The sequence below is a fragment of the Amborella trichopoda genome, chromosome 1 (assembly GCF_054954075.1).
Source record: "Amborella trichopoda isolate Santa Cruz 75 chromosome 1, AtrichopodaSantaCruz75HAP2 v2.0, whole genome shotgun sequence".
Lineage (NCBI taxonomy): Eukaryota > Viridiplantae > Streptophyta > Magnoliopsida > Amborellales > Amborellaceae > Amborella > Amborella trichopoda.
In genome coordinates, this window is record NC_142336.1 from 13,857,152 (window position 1) to 13,878,289 (window position 21,138).

General features: G+C 36.3%; 1 protein-coding gene across 15 annotated transcripts; it reads right to left on the reverse strand.

Moving 5' to 3' along the window:
- Positions 1 to 1,572: 1,572 nt before the first annotated feature.
- LOC18444546 (bifunctional protein FolD 4, chloroplastic) lies at positions 1,573 to 13,690 on the reverse strand. 15 transcript variants are annotated; one of them, XR_002282714.2, is made up of 5 exons: positions 13,225 to 13,685; positions 11,488 to 11,807; positions 3,423 to 3,659; positions 2,639 to 2,932; positions 1,573 to 1,897 (listed from the first exon to the last, which is right to left on the reverse strand). XR_002282714.2 is itself a non-coding variant. In XM_088861506.1 (5 exons), the coding sequence occupies exons 1-5, from the start codon at positions 13,442 to 13,444 to the stop codon at positions 1,860 to 1,862; spliced, it is 945 nt and encodes a 314-aa protein (XP_088717632.1). In that variant the 5' UTR covers positions 13,445 to 13,685; the 3' UTR covers positions 1,573 to 1,859. The 15 variants fall into 15 exon arrangements, 8 of the variants coding, with proteins under 8 accessions (XP_088717632.1, XP_020529463.1, XP_006854775.2 ...); XR_016051839.1 differs by having other exon boundaries at positions 2,803 to 2,932; positions 3,423 to 3,716; XR_016051831.1 differs by having other exon boundaries at positions 2,765 to 2,932; positions 3,423 to 3,716.
- Positions 13,691 to 21,138: the final 7,448 nt, after the last annotated feature.

The window sequence follows — 21,138 nt, forward strand, 5'->3', positions numbered from 1 at the left end:
AATCTCCGGTACTCTTTGTTTCTTTCATATTTATTTATTATATCTTTTATTCTCAAACATAAGTTGTCTTTTCTTTGTTATTGAAAGAAATGTTTTGAATGACTTCAAGTTCTTGAGATCCTATTGTATGCTTTTCTTTTCTTTTATTTGAAGTTATTATATTGTAAAAGGACCACTTGTAAGTAACGCAGACTATGAAGTAAAGAAAAAGAATAGAAAAAAAAAGAAAAAAATTATTATATACTCCAATTAGATCACACAAGTCCTTTCATTCCCAACCATTATATTTTTTGTTAACTTTTTAAAAAAAAAAAATTAGGAACAATTCTAATGCTAGAGAATTGATCTGATCGCCAATCAATCACCGATCTGGATTGGCAATTCTCCTATCCGAACGTGATTTCTAGAAGGCTGGTTCACCTGGTCCGATTTATATATCCATATTTCTTTTTCTCATCTACACGTAAGTTGTTTTGAGTCTACAACCAAGCTTACAACAAGTGCCTTTCTTCTATTTGAGTTGTCAAAATGAAACAAAAAGTTTGAGCTAGTTATAAGGAATTTGAAGGATGAGATAGATTCATTCTAAGGAACTGGGTCCACCAACAAGATCTCTGGGGCATGTAATTTATAGTTTCGAAGGCTTTATAGAAATCTTTTTATTAGGGATTTAATCTTTTGACCTTTGACCTCCATAAGTTCTAAAGCCCATATAGAATATATTTATTTTTTTCTTTCTTTCTTTTTAAGGTTGGCAACTAGGTTGAAGAGGTTGCATTCCAAAGTTTCAGGGCTTAGCATGAGCATAAAAATCTTTTGAAAAAGGTCTCATTTCAAGTAGTTGAATTTTATTTTATTTTTTTTCGGGCCGCGGTGATGGGTTAGTGGGGGACGGATGATGTTAAAGTCCCAGGGATAAAGAGGCATTCCAGTTATCCTTTAGAGCAAGAAGGCTTCCAAGGTTTACTTTGGGCCAAAATAGAGTGGACTGGGCCCTTATTTGGCTGGTTTCGGGCCGCTGGGTGCTTACGGGTTTATTCTAGTTTTGTTGCACGTGATTAAAGTGACAAGAATTTGTACAGGTCTGGTCCACATTTGGGACAATTCTAGTGCATCGACAGTTGAGATGTTCCTAGTGTGAACTCCGTTGGTTAAGGCATTGACAATTGCAACAACACTACATCCCAAGTTCGAAACTACCACTTAACTAACCATCCCCCACCCGCAAAACCCACCAAAAAAGGAAGAAGAAGAAGAAGTATTGGGTGTATGTAAACCAGGGGCACCTGCTCTTTGCCTGCTTACCATAAAAGTCAATGTTCTAAAACGTATTTATTTCCCTCATGCAACAGAGAAAACCCCATATAAATGGCAAGGTTGCAATAGTCTTCTCACGTATTCATTAACTTCTTCCATCTCATCCACAGAGGTGCCCCAACTAGCTGCATTTGCGTTTGTGCAAATTCATGTAATGTACTTCCCAAACTGCTTTTCAATTCGTGCATCTTACAATAAGAGCATGCTTATGTGTGCATGTGTAACCTCTATTACTTTTCTTTCATCTCAAATTAATTTGCAACAAAATTTTCAGATCACCATTTTCATATATTTCTCAACTGAATTCTGAACACTTGAAACAGGATCGATGTATAACAAACATTAAATAGGAAAACCGACGTCACAATACCACTCGAGTGCAGAAAACTTTAGGTGCACACCCATCACACTATTGGAAGTTGTGCAATCTTTTGGCAGAGGCAAGGGTATTTGATAGAAGCATAGCAATGGTCATCGGGCCCACTCCTCCAGGAACTGGAGTTATAGCTGAAGCAATCTTGCATGCCTCTTCATAACATACATCACCCACCAGCCGATATCCTCGTTGACTGGTTGGATCCTGTAGAATGAAAGCAAGCATTTAGTCATGACTCATGAATGGAGAAATGGGCAATCTGAGTCCCTTGGCTTTGGTTTAGTGAAAAGACATTGCATGAAAGGGGTGATGGATTTGAAGTTCGACACAAAAACAAACCAAGCTATTCAATTCATGTCTTCATATGAAGAACAGACAATGTGATAAATACCACTCAAACCATACAAATTAACACTTAAAAAGTAAAAAATAATGGAATCAAGAAGATCTCTCTACAATGTTGTCTCCCAAGAGATTTTCAAATTTGGGGTTTTTTTCCATATTCTTTATAGCATGAAACAGCTGATCGAAGTAAGAAATTGATAACAATAAAAGAAAACACAATAATATATTTAACATGTGAAAACAAAAAAAGAAAATAGAATGAAATACTAACATGTGAGAAAAAGAACATAAATGTGTGTGTGTTTTTTTTTCTTTTCTTTCTTCCATGAGTGGGATAAGCGTCACCAGCATCAGGAAAACCTCAAGCTTTTAACTCTTAATGACTTTCATATAACATTCTCTAGAATTTTTTGATATTTAAGTTTCATACTTTTATTTTGCTGAAACTTCTAATAACCTACATTTTTCATATATGTGAACATTTTATTTTAATCAAAAGGGCATGGTTATTTTTAAGCATAAATGTTATCTAAATGATGCGAATTCTAAGAAAAAATCAGAAAAAATATTGGTCTTAGGGAGAACAAATTTTTGGAAAACCTGGCAAGATTTTAAGAGAAAAAAGTGGCAGCATTTATCACTTTGGGAATAAAGCCTGGCATCTCTTTCCGTATGTGTATATCAAACAGAAAATCCAAGGTCTGCAAATATAGCTAAAATGCGCACATCCACTGCATTAATCCCAACATCAATCACTACAGCACCAGGCTTTATCCAGTTGCCCCTCACTAAGTTTGCAACTCCAACAGCTGCGATGACAATATCTGCCTCCCTTGTGATTTCTGCAGGATTATTGGTCCTGGAGTGCACAATGCTCACAGTTGCATTATGCCTCTGCAAAGGTAGTATCAGATGATGTAAGTCCCACTACTAGAAAGAAGAAAATAAGAACTTACAAATTCTTTGTCATGATTTATGAAGATACAAGTGGGGGTCACCAGAACCAACTCAATCACCAAACAATAAAATCTTGGGTTTGTTGATGGCTTTATCATTCCCATATTTTTTAGATGTTCTGAGTGTCTCAGTGGATGAATGAAATTCAGTTACCAATTAAGAAAAAAGATCAACAGATAAGGCAAGGGAAGATCTTATATATGTTGACTACATTCAATCCCATTAGCATAAATTAACAAACATTAATGAGTTAAAGAACTTCAAGGAAGTCAAAAATTAACTAGAAGATTTCTTTACAGAAAGATGTCTTATTTTTTTTTAAGTGGTCTTTTTTTTTTTGTGTTGGGGGCAATCTATAGCGAAAAACATCTTGTTTTTTCTTGTTTTTTGAATCTGAATCTACAGTGAAAAAGTTTTTGTTTTCTACCTGTAACAGAAGGGCAACAGGGGTTCCAACAATATTGCTTCGGCCAACAACTACTGCTCGTTTACCCTCAATCTTAATGCCAGACCGAGTTAGCAACTCTATGCAACCTTTGGGGGTGCATGGAACAAATAATGGTGCCCTGCCTTGCATAGCAAGCCGTCCTATGTTCAACTCATTAAAGCCATCTACATCTTTTTCAATGCTAACGGCATTCACAATTTTCTCTTCATTCATATGCTGTTACCAAACCATAGAAGTAGCAATACTCATAATTAAAAGAAGCCCAATCTAAAGCTGCACAAGATATTCACAAATAAAATGAATAGGAATTTCAAATTGAAAATACACCATAAACAATCACAAAGAGGCCAATAATGACATACTGTCTTATTTTCAGATAGAAAGATATTTCCTGGCTAGCTGTATGCGATATCACGAAGGAACAAATAGTATGCCATCAAATGGACACATCTATTCAAAAGCCATGGGGTCGAAAGTGTCAAAGAACGGTATATACCAGGAAAGAAACTGAGAATTCATAAGAAAAGAGAAGACATGGAAAGCAGAATACCACAAATCTACAATCACAAAATGAGAATTAGATTACTGTTGTTAAGTCACATCAGATGCAGGTGCATTTGCAACTACTAAGGGTTGATTATGCCCACATTGATCCATATGGGGACTAAAAGTGGGGCACCGGCAAGTCTCTATGCTTTAATAAATCGCCAATTTTCCCATGGAAAATGGTAGAAGCCGATACGTCTGAATATTTCAAGTGAAATGGCAATTCTTGACAAATTTATAATAGTATAATATTCAATGCATTTAAGCATGCATGTGCGTGCAAGCATGAGCATAATTTCATCTTAATATCATCAGATCATATGTATTAAATTTAGATAAATCCCTTAGGCCGTGTTTGTCATGTGGAACTTCAGTTGTCAGACAACTGAAGTTCCAACTTACTGGCCAAGGTCCCAATTTTGTTAGAGCCGATGTTTGAGGCATGAGGAGACCATCTCATGCAAAAACATGAAGTGTGGTCCTCCACCCCACCCCAGGAAGAGCAGCGCTTCATGTTTTTATTTTCGTTCGCTCACCCCAATCTCAAAACCCTAACACAGGGTTCTCTCCAAGACCTCTCTCTCCTCTTACCATGCCATCCTCTTCTCTCTCCTTGAATCCAACTACCTCCAATTAGCTGAAAATATTTTCTTCAAGCTCTCTTATTCAGGCGTCTCTCCTGATTCCAAGACTCACTCTACAATGATCCTTTGCTTTCTCAATGCCGCCAAAATTCAAAAGGCCATGAACCTCTCTCAAACCATGAGAGAGATGTTTGAAACCAAAACATACATTTCCAATAAATTGACTGTTGGACTCTTCTCAGTTGGTAGAGTTGAGGAAGCTGTTGAATTGCTCAATGAAATTAATCAAAATTCATGTGAAAAACCAGAAATTTTATAAATATACAGGTGCCACGGATGGTCTTTAATTCAGGTATCAAGCCAACCCCAATTGCTTATAATACTCTGCTCAATGGTTGCAGTAAAGAAGGAAGGGCTTTCGAGAGGTTTAACCTTTTACAAGAGATGATTGATAGGAAAGTTGATCCTGATTTCATTAGCCATCCAAATTTACTTCATGGTTTGTTGAAATGGAATGAAATCAAAATGGGTCTGCAAATTTACGATCAAACGTCAAGAATTGAGTTCGAACCATGTGAAAGAACCTTCGATAAGCTTGCTCAAGGTCTTTGTAGGCCTTCTTTGTGGAAAGAAATCCCTGCGATAGATGTAGAGAGTTTTTAGGAGAACTGGGGAATTGGGGTATGTACCATCTCCTCATTGTCTAATGATTCATTCTCTCTCTACAAGAGGAGAGATTGATGGAGAAAGCCTTGTCAATTCTAAGAGCAATTATCGAAAGTGGGCATCCTCCAAAGAGGATGACTTATAACCCTGTGATTAAGGTGTTTTGTACCATGGGGAGGGTAGATGATGCAAATGAGTGTGATGAAACTTACATTACACAAACAAGTCCTAGTAAAGCTCATACAACATCTTGGTTAAAGAATTTAATCGATTGGATCAGGTCTTTGATGCCGGTAAGCTTTGTGCAATTGTATTGAAGAGGGGTGTGTTCCTTATCAGCAACCAGCTGAAATTTTGGTGAAGGAAACTGAGTTTTGTGAAATTAGCACCAATTGATTACTAGATTTTTGACACTTATTGAGTTTATCCAATGCATCTGATGGATTACTAAGAATACAGATCAATTCCAAGAAACTATTAAGTGACATTAAGTCTCAGAGAGGGAAAACGGCTTTGCTCTAAGAGTAGGAGTATGACATGTAACACTTATGAAAGGGATTTTGACAAGGGGAAGAGACTGGATGATGCTAAGATCGTAATGGAAATTATGTTAGAGAGAGCATGCATGGGGAGAATGTCATCAGCAGCAAGGGGAAGCTATGGTGGTCATCGAAGGAGATTGCCTGACAGAGTGAGATCCTTAGTAAGCATATGAGGTCAAATGATTATTATGCAGGACTCACTGAGATTTCAATGCATAGTGTCGCTAACTTAAGAATTAATCAGTTTAATACCGGGTATTAAAGCAAGGACTCAGTTGGGGACTGGCCAGGCTTGCAGCCCGAGTCAAGCAACTCAACTCAGTCGAGTCTGTCAGAGACATCGTCACATCCTAATACACTAACAATACAATCTTGGGAACCATCATGACTTGGCTGGTTCCCATGGTCTTGGTTCTGGAATCGGCATGCTGTCAAGTCCAAGTAACTCAAACAAGTCTGAGTCGAACTTGCCGAGTTTTAAATTAATGGTTTACTCTGTAAAATCTTTGAGACTAGTGATGGATTAAATTTATGCCTAAATCATCAGAGTTTCACTAGTTTATGCTACTTTGCCTGTATTTGATGCAGCGCTTAGGTATGGGAGTCAAATTCTATTGCTTGGGTGACATTTGTTGAAAGATAATTGAATGATAATTTTCAGGCGAGAAGATAGTTGTTTATTTGGGAAGATTAAACATACGATCACAAGCATGGAATGCTTTTGAATTGATTTATGGAGATGTCAATCTGGGAATTTAAACAGGACTCAGGAAAGTGGCTTCTCAGTCAACCTGATTTTCCTTGTAGCAAACTTTTTTTTGTTTTAATTGTGTCTGAGTGCCATTTAAACAGTGTAATTTTGTATAGGATTTTCAGAACTATATTATTTGTTGCAGGTTTTGAGAACTTGAGACTGAGCATAAGATATCATATCATGGCGAATTGTCCAGAAAAACAATTGTCTTTTCTTCTTGTTCTTCTTCTTCTTCTTCTTCTTCTTCTTCTTCTTCTTCTTCTTCTTCTTCTTCTATATATATTGACTATGAGATCTGTGAATGACACACATTTCGTTGCAAGAACAAAATATGTCAACTCGAATAATCCAGTAGGAGTTGAAGTTGGGAAGTGCCTGAGTTTTTCTTTTTATGTATTACTTTTTTTTTTTGATTTGACTAACAGAGTGTTCTGTCTGGTTTGACAGAAGTTTGTCATGCTTAGTTGATGAGCTGGCTTCAATTTTCATGGCTGGCACACTCTAGAAAATTTTGACACAAAATTTGGTAGAACTTGTTGAGTTTTTTCATGTTCATTGTTTGACTGAGCGAGTCAGTCTTGGAACTACCAAGTTGGCACCTGAGCATGTGTTTTGAAGCACCGGTTGCAATATGATTTTAAGCAGATGAAAAGAGTCATTGCTGTTTTCAGCTAGGAATTTAAAATTGCAGGGCCTTCCCTTGAAGTCTGAAGACTTCTTCTAGTGTGGGAGAAATTTGGTTTCGTGAAAAGTGTTTGTATGTGCTTCAATGTCTAAAAGTGTTAACACAGTGTCCAAGTGTCAACATATGTGGACATGTGATGAGGCCCTCAAAAATGGCGTCTAGGTGACAGCTTTCTTTGGGTGTAGGAGATGTTTGCTTTGGTGAAGAGACAGAGAGAGAAAGAGAGAGAGAGAGAGAGAGAGAGAGAGAGAGAGTGTTTAAGCTGGGATCAAACCCACAAACTTCAGGTTCAGATATGGAGCTGGAACCCCATAATGGGCCTTTGATGTCAGAAACAGAGGATTCACATTCTTGTTAGTTTCCAAATTCAGTTACACTTGAACAAAATGGGCCCTTTGATTGTTGAGACCCATGGGGCAAAAAAAAAAAAAAATCAGGGGTCAGAATGCTCAATTTTATTGGAACCAAATTCAATCTAAGCACTACATTGAACTCTGCTGAATTCTAGCAAAACCAGTAGCTGGTTAGAGACTTGGCCATGATTTGATAACAAAATTTTGAATCAAGCATAACAACCAGATTTGGAGCAAGAATTCTTCTAAATTTTTTTTCTAATCGGTTCCTCCAAAATTTGATGATTTGTTCGAAGTACCACCCAAAGTTATGCAGCATTTGAAGTCTAGATGAATTTTAAGAAATGGTTAATTCATGAGAGGATGTAATACCATTACATTGAATTGTTTGCGCCCACCCTCCCTCCCTCTCCCTCCCCATTCATTCACAAATAAATTCCACCTAAAATGTTTGTTAGGAATAACTTATTTTTCAGCAAAATCAGCTGGTTGACAATCCTTAATTAGCCATCTTTCCCTTCATTTACCCACTCAATTATAATGTTCTGTGCATGTAATGCACTATAAACCTACTCCCTCAAGTAAAAGACCTGATTAGGAATATTTACTTGATCTAAAATTTTGAGATCCCCTTTACAATCACATTATGAGTATTTTCCAACGATTAGATTTTGAGTTTCTTTATACTTATTTATTATCCAAAATTTGGACAGTCTATTCTATAGTAGGATGCTATCATGCTACTGTTTTCATCCACATGTAAAGAACTTCTTCCTTTTTCAACTTTTTGGTTGATCGCTAAGTTGAAGAGATTACATCTCGTAAAAATTTTGATAGAAGGGGGTTTTTGGATAGAACTAAATAGGAAATAAAATTAATAGTACAAAGTGATAATGAAATTGCTATAAATGGTTGGACTACTTATTGTATTTTATTACATTTTGGGAGGTCTACACCTTTCTTCTTTCTTGATCTATTGTGGATGACCTAATACACTCTCATGCAATAAACTAATATCCGCGCCAACACCCATCCCCCCACAGGGGAGCAAAACAAAAAAATTACATATTCTTCAATGTATGGATTAAATTGGTTAATTACTGGGAATCTAGATTGATAAATTCCAGCTGGTACCAAACACAGGTTTCCAAGCACCCTCTAAATGTCAGGCAGATTAGTAAACATAGCATTTTCCAGTAAAAGAAGTTAGATCATCCAACTTCATAGGGAGAGGGAACTTCCATGTTCTAGATAATAGCATGCTTCCAATTGTCAAACAGGTCCTTAATGTTACAATCCCCAAGAGGTCGAAAAATATTGAATAAGGGAATAATTAGTAGCAAAACTAATTCAGATAATGTGATAGGAGCACAATAGACACTTTTGTCAAAAGAAATGCATTTACATAAATGGACATGACATTCAAGCATCAAGATGGTGGAAGGTGGAGGCGTAGCCAACCACATATATTAGACTTCCTATGTTTTTCAAAATGAAGGGAAGACTTTTGGACCAAATCGCCCTTTGTCATCCATCAAGGTAGTACTATACTCTATATGTAGTGACGTACAGCCTATACCTGCACCAACCAAGACTTATGATCAAAGGGGTAGCTGCCACTACCTGCCCTCTATCATACCTCCATTTACCCATGGACATATCTCCTTATCATGAGCTTTTTCTCAATTCGAATGCCCATGTGCTTGCTTGGTGCAGGAAGGTCTATTTAAGGTTTTTTTTTTTTTTTTTTGAGAATAGTCTATTTAAGGTTTTAATAAGGTTAAAAATGTAAAAAGAATTATTGTCCTTCATAAGCAGGATTCCGTTGTATGTCCTAAGGTATGGCTCATAATATTAAAGGCAACACTTTGTAGTATCTCGGTCTACTTCTGGTCTTTGTCTCATATTCCAATAGGGGTGACAATAAAAAGCTAGAGACAAATAGATGACTCAAAGGAAGTCCTAAGCAAAGTAATCATAAATAGTGGCAGTTTCATTAATTTGAATGTGAGGTTTCCAAGCACAACGTGAGGAGACGCTCGGTTGTTAAGAGACTTGAATTGGCAAAACAGGATCCTTTCGGGCACGTGGTAATAAGTAGTATTAACACTTTGGAGGGGAACTGAGTTACTGAGTAGACAGCGGTCTATAGTGATTGGAGGCGAATACAGTAGGAGCATTGATGGTGGAGTTTAGGGGGCTGGAAGTGGATTGTGAAATATTTCAAGGATATTGAGGGGCATTGTATTTATAGGGGCACCTAGGAGATGGTAGTACCATTCGGTTCTGTTTGATATCTGATGTGGCAGTTGTGTAAGCATATTAGAACAAAACAAGGTGCATTGGTCAAGTATTTCAAGGTTAGGGAGTACGGAAGCTGGAAACCTCTTGTTTCACTTCTCAAGAAAAACTCCTCCTTGTTATGTGATCCTTATCTTGGTATCTTACTAACTCATAAAGATGGCATTGATAGTATAGATAGTATGGTTTCTTCTGTAACAGCTAACAAAGCATGGAAATCCATGGATGCAGTCCTCTTCTTTTACTCACAATGCTCTCAACGTTGGGCTCCAACAAATTTTCTCTTGTTTGGTAAGCTCCTAATAACTTACCCTCGCTCTCCAGCCCCATCAAGGTACCTGATTTCTTTCAGAATAAATTCATGTAATACCTCCTTTTAGCATATTTTGATATTCTCCTTAACATCTTAAGTTCTCTATAAAATTTGAGTATGGTTCCTTCATGAGCAGAAAATTTTGATCACTAGTTTTACACAATTTCTCTGAGATAAGGTTGTTCCAACATGTCCTATTGAACAATTCTAGGACACACAATATGTGAAAGACTTTTACATGACAAGTTAATCCACCTAAAAGAACAAAACATTATGTAATGTCCAAAAAAACAGTATCGTGTATTACATACACATATACACATGTATGTATATTTAAATAATTATTTATCAAATTGATTCAAAGTAATTGCTGCACATAAGACCATACTAAAAAGCTCGACAGGTCTAGATTACTACATAAAGTGAAATGAAAATAGCAATCTTCATTTCTATAAGTTTGTATTCTGAGGACAAATAAACTTTTTTTTTTCTTCACATTCTAGCTAAAATAATACATCAAATGAGAATATTGATGCTTAACTTGTAGCCGTGGAAGTTTTCCATATTATTGGTAATTACGCATTTCAAATATACCAAGCTGCCATTCATATGTAAGACATAAAAACTTAAATGATGCTTGTATCATAGATCAAAAACAATGGTCTAGATCATGTTATGCAAATGGTTACCAGCAGTTTTTAAAACTCAGGGAGTCCAACTTGGACTCACCCCAGTTACAGCGCTCAGCAGGGAGGGGTCTCGAGCCCAAAACTCCCCAACTCAGGGGTATGTATAAGTGATATATAAATCAGTAAAATGCGTTTATCATTGATATAAACATTGACTAAATCAGTTGTACTTGACTTATATTTATTCTCTGTATAAGTTTTTATGATTTTGTGATTTTTAATGGTTTTTTGTACTTATTTATTCTCTGTATACGTTTTTATGATTTTGTGATTTTTAATGGTTTTTTATTTTTCTCATTTTTGTGAGAAAATGATCGTTAACAATTTTTTTATTTTTTTACCTTTTGAAGAAAAAAAATCTCGTCATTTATTATACTTTTTCTGTTGTTCTGTTTTCATTTCATTACCAATTTTAGGACTTTTTCCTTTTTCAGATTTTTTGGCTATTTGGTCCGCTCGCACGGACTCAGGCGAGCGACTAGAACTCACGTGAGTTCCTCAGCCAGGCCAAGGACCAAGATCTGAGCCCAAGCTGAGTTTAAAAGCAAAGGTCACAAAAGGGAATTTGTAGTGATGAACTCGTAACTAGATAACCTAATGTGGAAACATACCTTTGGAAGGGGAAGTTGAATAAGAATGCCATGAACTGTAGGATCAACATTGAAACGTGATACAGCAGTGAGAACTTCTTCTTCTGAAGAATCTTCAGGTAAATGAACCTCTTGAGATGTAATGCCCACAGCTTCACAAGCTTTCTTCTTATTTCGAACATAAGTTTGAGAATCCGGTCTTGAACCAACTAAAATGACAGCCAACCCTGGAACTATGCCAAGTGCATCTTTCACCCTAGATACTTCAACTGCAATTTCATTTCTAATTTGCTTTGCAATTGACTTTCCATCAATAACTATAGCAACGGGTTCGCTTGCCACTATAAAATACAAGGAAATTAATTATATCCAATGGTCCAAATTGAGTCTAATCACAAAATATGCATCCAAAACCACACACTCACAAAATGTGAGCATAAACTTGTATGTGGAGAGAGAGAAGGAAAGAAGCAAAACATGCCATCAACAATAATTTGGGAAACAGCAATTCCATGGTTAATCATGTTCAATACATTCGTTAGGACAATATGTTATGTACCCTAAATATACAACAAAAACATAAATGTGTTTAACACATAAACAAAATTTTGTGGCAAATGTCGAGGGAATATTAATCAACCTGCATGGTTAATCATGTTAAATACATTCATTAAGCCAATATGTCATATGCCTTATAAATTAGAGCAAAACAACAACTGTATTCACCACATTAACAAAATTCTGTGAGTATATCTTTCTGTGGCAAATTAATTCAGGCACATTTTGTTCAAAACCTGCAGGAATAAACAAGAATCAAAAGGCAAGATATAAAGCAAAAGAAAATAGTAATGAAATTAAACTCACTTAGTGCCGGTTCTATTAATTAGAGGTAAATCGGTCGATATCTGCCAATCCAAATGGTATACAAGTCAAAACCTCCATAGTCTATTCCTAAAATGAGAGAACAAGTATATGAAGAGGTTCGATGGCTTATTTGACTTAATCTTCTTATTTTACGTCACCACCCACAATACAACTACAAACTCCTAAATAGAACAATCACCTCAATCATGTATATACAATAGATTGAAACGTTTATACGAACAAACCGATCAAAAATCTAGTACAACATAGAAAAATTTCTGTTAGTGATATTGAGAACACATTAAACAAACTAACCCAATCCAATGATCTACCACAAGGTACAAAACTTTCCTTCAGAGGTATTGAGAACTCAATAACTGCTTTAATTGTAATTATCATAACAAAACTACAGTTTTAACAATGCCATGCAAAAACTAAATTTTCTAGTACATGAAAAAATTTACAGTTGGTCAGTATGTACATGTACAAGCGATCCAGCTCACACGTTGACAGGTAAACAACATGCCCATGTTTTCCATAAGAAACTTAATGTAATTTGCTCCTGTATATATGTTTGGTGGTATTAAAAATGTCGGACTTGCAGTTTAGCTTCAAACAAGCTCATAAATTTGCAGAATGAAATTAATAAAAAAATAAAAAAAAATAAAAAAAAAAGAGAGACAGAAATAAAAATGAACAGTATCGTCAGAAAACCCAAATTTGTCACTCATTCCCATTTAGAAACACGCATTTCAGTATTTTTCCTGCCAAGGAACTGCAAGCATTAACCAGTACAATCAATGTGTCAATGCAATCACAAGAAATAGAACAGCAGAAATCCAAAGTAAATACAAACTTCAAAACAAAAAACATTCCAGTAAAGTAAAAACTCACAGCTAGCATCTTGGACGGCCATAATGGGGTTGACACATATTTCATGCAATTTCAACCCAATAGAAGGTGAGAGTGAAGCATGCCTCTCTGGAAGAAAGGAATGATAAGGAGCAGTAGAGCTTGAGCGGAAGAATTGCAGACGAGAAGCTTTAATAGACGAATGCTTGGGTGAATGAAAATACAGTGAGTTTGCTGCGGATTTAAAAGTTAGAGACTCCATTGGAAGTGTCTCAGCGAAGAAGAGCAGTTGATTTTTGGGTTTCTAGAAACCGCTGGCCTTCCATGCGGAGGCAGTAGCTTTTAGGGTTTTTGGGAAGTAAATTCCTCTGCAACTCTAACGATTGATTTAGGCGCCAATTTAGGGAAAAGAGAGCTAAGGGTTTCTTAATGTTTTCGAATGTAAGTGTTGACGGCCTGACGAGGGGCTCCACGGATGGAAATGGACCGCAAAAATAAAAGCTAAAAGATCCTCTACTAGCGCGGGATTATAATGTTCATACACCACTTCGGGTAAAACACCACCTATCGCTAATTTTAGGACCCCAAATTTTGAGATCCTAGCCTTTTCAACCATAGATTAACCTCAATAGAAGAATTTTTTTAAGGATACGGTTTCTATGAGTTCATGTAGAAATAAGTCACCTCCTAGGCTTAATTTATCGGAAAATTATCATTAATATACCTATATTTTATTATAATCAGAAAAAAAAAAAAAAGTTCAATTTTTCAAAACCTCACCTACAACCTTTCTCAATAATTTCAGCTTTTTTCGGACCAAAATAACTTTCACAGTAGTCTTTTTACTATAATACATATTAAGCTTTATGATAATTAAAATACCATAATAAATTGAAAAAGTATTACGGTAATTAAAATACCGTAATACTTTAAAGTAGTATTACGATATTTTAATTATAGTCATCTATAATACATTCTTTCCAGCATTCTTATTCCCCTCATGCTCTCCCACATGCTCTCTCTCTCTAAAATACCTTAATACCTTTACGGCATTCTTATTACCGTAAGTCAAGCACATAGAGACAAAGAGGGATGAATAGAAAGAGATGCAGATCCAACAGAGATAGAGAGGAGAGGCCATCATATTCATTGGCAAATCCTTCACCACAAAGTACCCAATACGTTGAATATATTATGTAATATACATCCACAACAAATTTATTGAGATTAAAAACAGATCCACCACAAAAATGTTCCCAAAAATAGATAAAACCAAAGGAACATAGTGAAATAAAGACCATGTGATCTTTTGCCAGGTAAATACAACTTTTTTTTTAATAATAATCACCTTTTATAATTTTGACAACAAGATCACTAATAGATGGTCTTATTACAAACAATAGAAATTCCAAAAAATAAATAACACATCAATAAAATAAATCTCAACTACTTGATGTCATTCATACAACCTAATATTGTGCTTGAGAATATAAAATAAAAGAACAAACAAATAAAAAAAAAGATGTCGGGGATTACCTAAACCGGGCTTTTTATACCCCACACCGAGTCACCACATCCAATGGCTTGGGATCGTTAGTCTGGCTTCAATCTCAAAACGGGATAGCTGATTTCGATCAAACTAGATAATCACCCCTTAAAATATCTATTAAACCTTAACCCCCAAAATTAACTTAGGCCCCCCTCTAATTTTTCCAACCCTTAAAATTAACTTAGGTCTAGAGAGAAGAGAGAGTGATGTGTACCCCTCTAAGAGAGAGAGAGGTGAGAGAAAGAGGTTGTGTATGGAGATTGGGGGAGAGCACCCCCATTTATTATAGATATTTAAGTTTAGAGTTTTTTAGGGTTTTCTCATAATTTGCCTCTTTCATGAGATTGAATCTAGACCGTTGATCAAGGTGACTTGTGGGGTGAGAGATCTGAGCCAACCATTCTATAAATGGGTTATCAACATTATGAAAGGTGCTTGGGCCATTATCCTCGTTTCCTTAAACCATTTTCTCATCAATATATTTAAATAAAATGAATATCATGCATTCCATAAATTTGCATGATCTATGTCACACATTCCACAAGGATATGTCAATAATTATCAAACAAATAAATACTACCAAATAAAATAAGATCAATATTTCCCTTCCAAGATTTGACCACATGCCACAAACTAGAGTTACTAGTTAACAAACTTGAACACAAAGCAACAAGAGAATCCAAGGGGTGGGGCGTGCCACGCCTTTGTGGCACATGTGGGCCCCCACCCACATGCCACATGGTGGGCCCATGTGCACTTTGGGCCTCCCATAGAAATTTATAAACAATTTTAAAATTAAACAATTTAATATATAAATGTTTACAATCTTGTAAAATCAGTAACTCTATTTTTATAAGTCCAAAAAACATAAATAAAATATTGAGAGATTCATAAAAATTTAAATAATAAAACTAAAAACATTTCAATAATAAAATGAACACAATTAAATTAATATGATGGGAAAATAATCCATATGGTTTTAAGAATTCAATTTGTAATAATGGGGTACTCCACTTTCAACTGTGGACTACAGACCACACTAGCTTTATCGAACCGACTCAGTGTTTCTCATGACCCACAGTCCAAGCAGGGGCTCATTAGCAAATCACCAAAGTCACGTCAATGAATCAAGGGGTTGCAATCCCAATATGTGGATTATATGTCCTCCTTTGGAGACGAGTCAAAGTCACCACGACCTGATGCGACCACAGCTCTATGGTGCATAGGGGTATCTCTCGCACATGCATACGCTTTACTCAAAGGTGGCTATCTAGCTTTCTCAAACGATCTATCAATATCATGCAGTGTGATGGAACATGGAGGAGGTTTTGGCCCCTGTCTCAGTAGGCCTACCATCACACACAAGGGTCACACAGTCTCTCATCTAGGCAGAAGCTCCGACCTCATCAAGGGCTAACTCAAAACCCTCTTCGATTAATTCTTTATGCCCAAGTACCTTGGGTTTTCTAACCGACTAGCCTAGATCGATAAGCACAGTCCGGTATAAGCAAACATTATTCGTTTAGTATGGTCCTCGAGGGATTACACTCCCACTGAATTTATGTTTCACTATAATAAAAGTATTTCAATACACACTCATAAGGCCTTTAAAGGGCACATAAACCCAAAATCTCTCACTTGGTTTTTGAAGGCCTTATATTCTCTCTTCCTCACTTTCTCTCATCCCCATCTCTCTCTCATGTCTTACAAAAACATTAAGGACAACCCCCTTAGTCAGAAGGTCTGCAATCATCAAATTTGTAGATATGTAGCTGATCTCAATCTCTTTCAATCTCACCTCATTTCTCATGTGATAAAAATAAAGCATAATATGCTTGAAGTTTTTGTGAAACCGAGGCTCCTTAGAGACACAAATAGCCACAGTATTATCGTAGAAAATTCGTACTGCCTCACAACATCCATGATGAAAATTAAGTTGATTAAAAAACTTCTTAATTCACGGTCTCCTTGGCTACTAAACTGCATGCCACATACTCGGATTCCATGGTGGACAAGGCCACAATATCTTGTTTATTTGACTTTCAAGAAAACGCACCCGCTCCAAGCATTAACACATACTCAAATGCAGACTTCGCATCATCTGGATCCGCGAGATAGCTTGCATCTGAATATCCCTCTATTATTATTTCAGTTCCCCCCTTGTATGTGAGCGTATAGTTCATGGTCCCCTTTAAATATCTGAGAATTCTTGTCACAGCTTTCTAACGCTCCTCTCTTCGATTACTTTGGAAACAGCTCACCAGACTCATGATGAATGACAAGTCAAGCCTTGTTCTCGTCATAGCATACATAAGGGACCCAACTACGCTCCTATATGACACTCTCTCCATGGCTCTTATTTACATGTCTTCGGTAGGATATATCTTATTACTAAGCTTCGTCTTTTTATCAATTGAGGTAGACATGGGCTTACACATACTCATATCAAACTTTTCCAAAATCCTCTTACAGTAGGTTCCCTGGGAAAGTTGGATAGTCTTCTCTCTCCTCTTTCTTATTATCTTGATGCTCAACACAGATGAAGCTTCTCCAAGATCCTTCATATCGAAGTGTTGTGCAATAAAATTTTTCGTCTCTACTACTAGGGTAGTTGAGCTATTAATAAATAGCATATCATCCACATATGCTCTCTTATTTCCAAAATCCCTTCTTTTGAAATATCTTTTCTTCTCGAAAATATGTATTCTCTTCCTTTCTTAAATTTAAAAGATGGTTGAGATTTTACCATATGCACAGCATCCCTAGGGGTTTGCCTTGAACTCCTCATTTCTTCTTCAGATTTGATGGTCGTGATGAGTTCCTCCAATTTTGGTGCCTTCCTTCTAGCAGAGATGGAAGATAAGAAAGTCTCCCATGAATTAAGAAGAGAATTCATTAGATGAATCACTTGCATAGATTCATTGGGCTTCATGCCTGTATCTTCCAAATCTCTTACTAGCGCACGAAACACGTACACATGATCTGCAAACTTAGTACCTTCTACCATTTTTAAATCATTGTACCTTCTTATAGCTGTAGTTTACTTCATGAGAGAGGGTTCAACATACTTTCTTTCAAGTTTATCAAAAAGCTCACTTACAGTATAGATTGACTCGTACTCAGAAGCATACGAGTTAGTTATGGCACATAAAAGAATGTACTTGCGTATCAAGTTCCTCCTCTTCTAATTGGCGTACTCATATTTGATTATTTGAGATGGGTCGTCAGTTGGATGACAAGGTTGGTCCTCAAAGAGTACCTCATGCAAGTTTTCTTCATAGAGCACAAATTTAATTTTTCTTTTCTATGAAGCAAAGTTGGCCCCATCAAACCTTTCGGTTTTAAGGATCTCAGAGATGAAGGTACGAGCAGCCATATATTTCTATTCTCAAGCAAAAATAAGAAAAGACTCATAATGGCAATCAAGTAAAACTAGCTCTGATACCAAGGAAAGAAAGACCCATGTGATCTTTTGCCGTGGATATATATATATATATATATATATATATTTTTTAAATAATAATCACCCTTTATAATTTTGACAAAAAGATCACTCACAAATGGTCTTGTTACAAACAATAGAAATTCAAAAAAAATAAATAACACATCAATAAAAAAAATCTCAACTACTTGATGCCATTCATATAACCTAATATTGTGCTTGAGAATATAAAATAAAAGAAAAGATATCGGAGATTAAATAAATCTCAACTACTTGATGCCATTCATATAACCTAATACTGTGCTTGAGAATATAAAATAAAAGAACAAACAAATAAAAGAAAAGATGTCGGAGATTACTTCAACCGGGCTTTTTACGCCCCACACCGAGTCACCACATCCAATGACGCTAGATCTGTGGTCTAGCTTCAATCTTAAACCGGGATAGCTGATTTCGGCCAAACTAGGTAACCACCCCTTAAAATCTCTACTAAACCTTAATCCCCAAAATTAACTTAGGCCCCCTCTTTAATTTTTCCAACCCTTAAAATTAACTTAAGTCTAGAGATGAGAGAGAGTACTACCTAAGGTTTTGGAGAAAGAAAATTAGAGAGAAATATGGAGGAGAGAGAGTGGGGCATGCCCCTCTAGGAGAGGGAGGTGAGAGAGACAAGAAAGAGAGAGCTTGTATGTAGAGATTAGGGGGAAAGCACCCCTATTTATAGTGGATATTTAAGTTTAGGGTTTATTAGGGTTTCCTTATAGTTTACATTTTTCATGATATTGAATTTAGACCGTTAATCAAGGTGATTTGTGGGGTGAGAGATCTGAGCCATCCATTCCATAGATAGGTCATCAACATTATGGAAGGTGCTTGGACCTTTATCCCCATTTCCTTAAACCATTTTCCCATCAATATATTTCAATAAAATAAATATCATACATTCCATAAAATTGCATGATCCATGTCACATATTCCATAAGGATATGTCAATAATTATTAAGCAAATAAATACTACCAAATAAAATAAGGTCAGTATTTCTCTTCCATGATTTGACCACATGCCACAAATCAAAGTTACTATATTTAACAAACTTGAACACAAAGCAACAAGAGAATCCAAGGGGTGGCCCGTGCCACCCCTTTGTGGCACATGTGGGCCCCCACCCACATGCCATATGGTGAGCCCATGTGCAGTTTGGGCCCCCCATGGAATTTTATAAATAATTTTAAAATTAAACAATTTAATATATAAATTTTTACAATTTTGTAAAATCAATAACCGTATTTTTATAAGTCCAAAAAACATAAATAAAATATTGAGATATTCATAAAAATTTAAATAATAAAACTAAAAACATTTCAATAATAAAATGAACACAATTAAATTAATATGATGGGAAAATAATTCATATGGTTTTACGAATTCAATCTGTAATAATGGGGTACTCCACCTTCAACTGTGGACTACAGACCATACTCGCTTTATCAAACCGACCTAGTGTTTCCCATGACCCACAGTCCAAGCAGAGGCTCATTAGAGGGTCACTAAAGTCAGATCGATGAATTAAGGGATCGCAATTCCAGTCTGTGGATTACATGTCCTCCCCTAGAGACGAGTCAAGGACGCCACGCCCTGATGCGACCACAGCTCTATGGTGCACAAGGGTATCTCTCGCACATGCATACGCTTCATCCACAGGTGGATATCTGGCTTTCCTAAATGATCTATTAATATGCATGTTGGGTGATGGAACATGGATGAGGTTTTGGCCCCCGTCTCAGTTGGTCAACCATCACACACAAGGGTCACACAGTCTCTCGGCTCTCTCATCTAGGCATAAGCTCTGACCTCATCAAGGGCTAACCCAAAACCCTATTCGGTTAATTCTTTATGCCCAGGTACCTTAGGTTTTCCAACCGACTGGCCTAAATCGATAAGCACAGTCCGGTATAAGCAAACATCATTCGCTTAGCATGGTCCTCTACTGAATTTATGTTTTACTATAATAAAAGTATTTCAATACACACTCATAAGGCCTTTAAAAACCACATAAACCCAACACAAAGAACCCATAAACCTTTTGCAGTTTTACACTATACTCTCAGCCAAACCTAAGTAAACCCCTTTTCCCTTTCCATTCCAATCAAATGAAGAAGCTAAAAAACTGTATATCTCTCTCTCTAAAATTTGAAAAAAATCAAATGAAGAAGCTAAAAAACTGTATATCTCTCTCTCTAAAATTTGAAAAAAAATCAATGAAATGAGAGGGAAACAAATAGAGGTTCGACTCACAAACAATGCACAAAAGAGAAACCCCACCTCAATTACAACCAAAAAAAAAAAAAACTAAAAACCTCATTTCCAATGCCTGCAACTCTAACGCAAAAGAAGCTCATAATCCCTCAGCTGCACCATTCTCCCAATTTTAATTGCAGGAACCATGTAAATAAGAAACCAATTTTCATGAACACCACTTCGATAGCAAAACACATAAAATTATGAGGAAAATAATGGAACATATCCCAATGACCACTACAAGAACAATGGTGTTAGCCCCATGGTGATGATGTGTAGTATGGTCTGCGACATCTGAATCATCGTCCGAAGTGTCATCATTTTGTGAAGAAGATAGAGCGTCTGATGCAGAATTAGGAGTAATAGGCAAACCGGAGCTATCACATTGTCCTATTCTAAGCTTGAGCTTTGAAGAAACATTGGAGTGATTGTAGCACAAGTTTGAATTCCCACCAACCTTGAACACAACCAGTTTCTTGATAAAACTAGAGTTAAATGGAATAGGGGGCCTTGAAAATTATTGTTCTCAAGGTTCATGTTCTTCAAGCTCTTCATCTCTGTAAAAAAATGAGGCACCGAGCCATTAAACTGGTTATTGCTTAGATCAAGGTGGGTTTTATAGATAAAGTCAGAGCAAGGTGGGTTTTAGAGAGAGAGAGAGAGACA

Coding starts and splice junctions, on each gene's coding strand:
- LOC18444546 (XM_020673804.2), bottom strand. CDS start 13,444: ATGGAGTCTCTAACTTTTAAATCCGCAGCAAACTCACTGTATTTTCAT. Junction 3,660..11,487: donor TTCAACTTCCCCTTCCAAAG/GTATGTTTCCAC, acceptor GTTTGGTAACAG/CATATGAATGAAGAGAAAAT. Junction 2,933..3,422: donor CTGTTGCCCTTCTGTTACAG/GTAGAAAACAAA, acceptor CTACCTTTGCAG/AGGCATAATGCAACTGTGAG.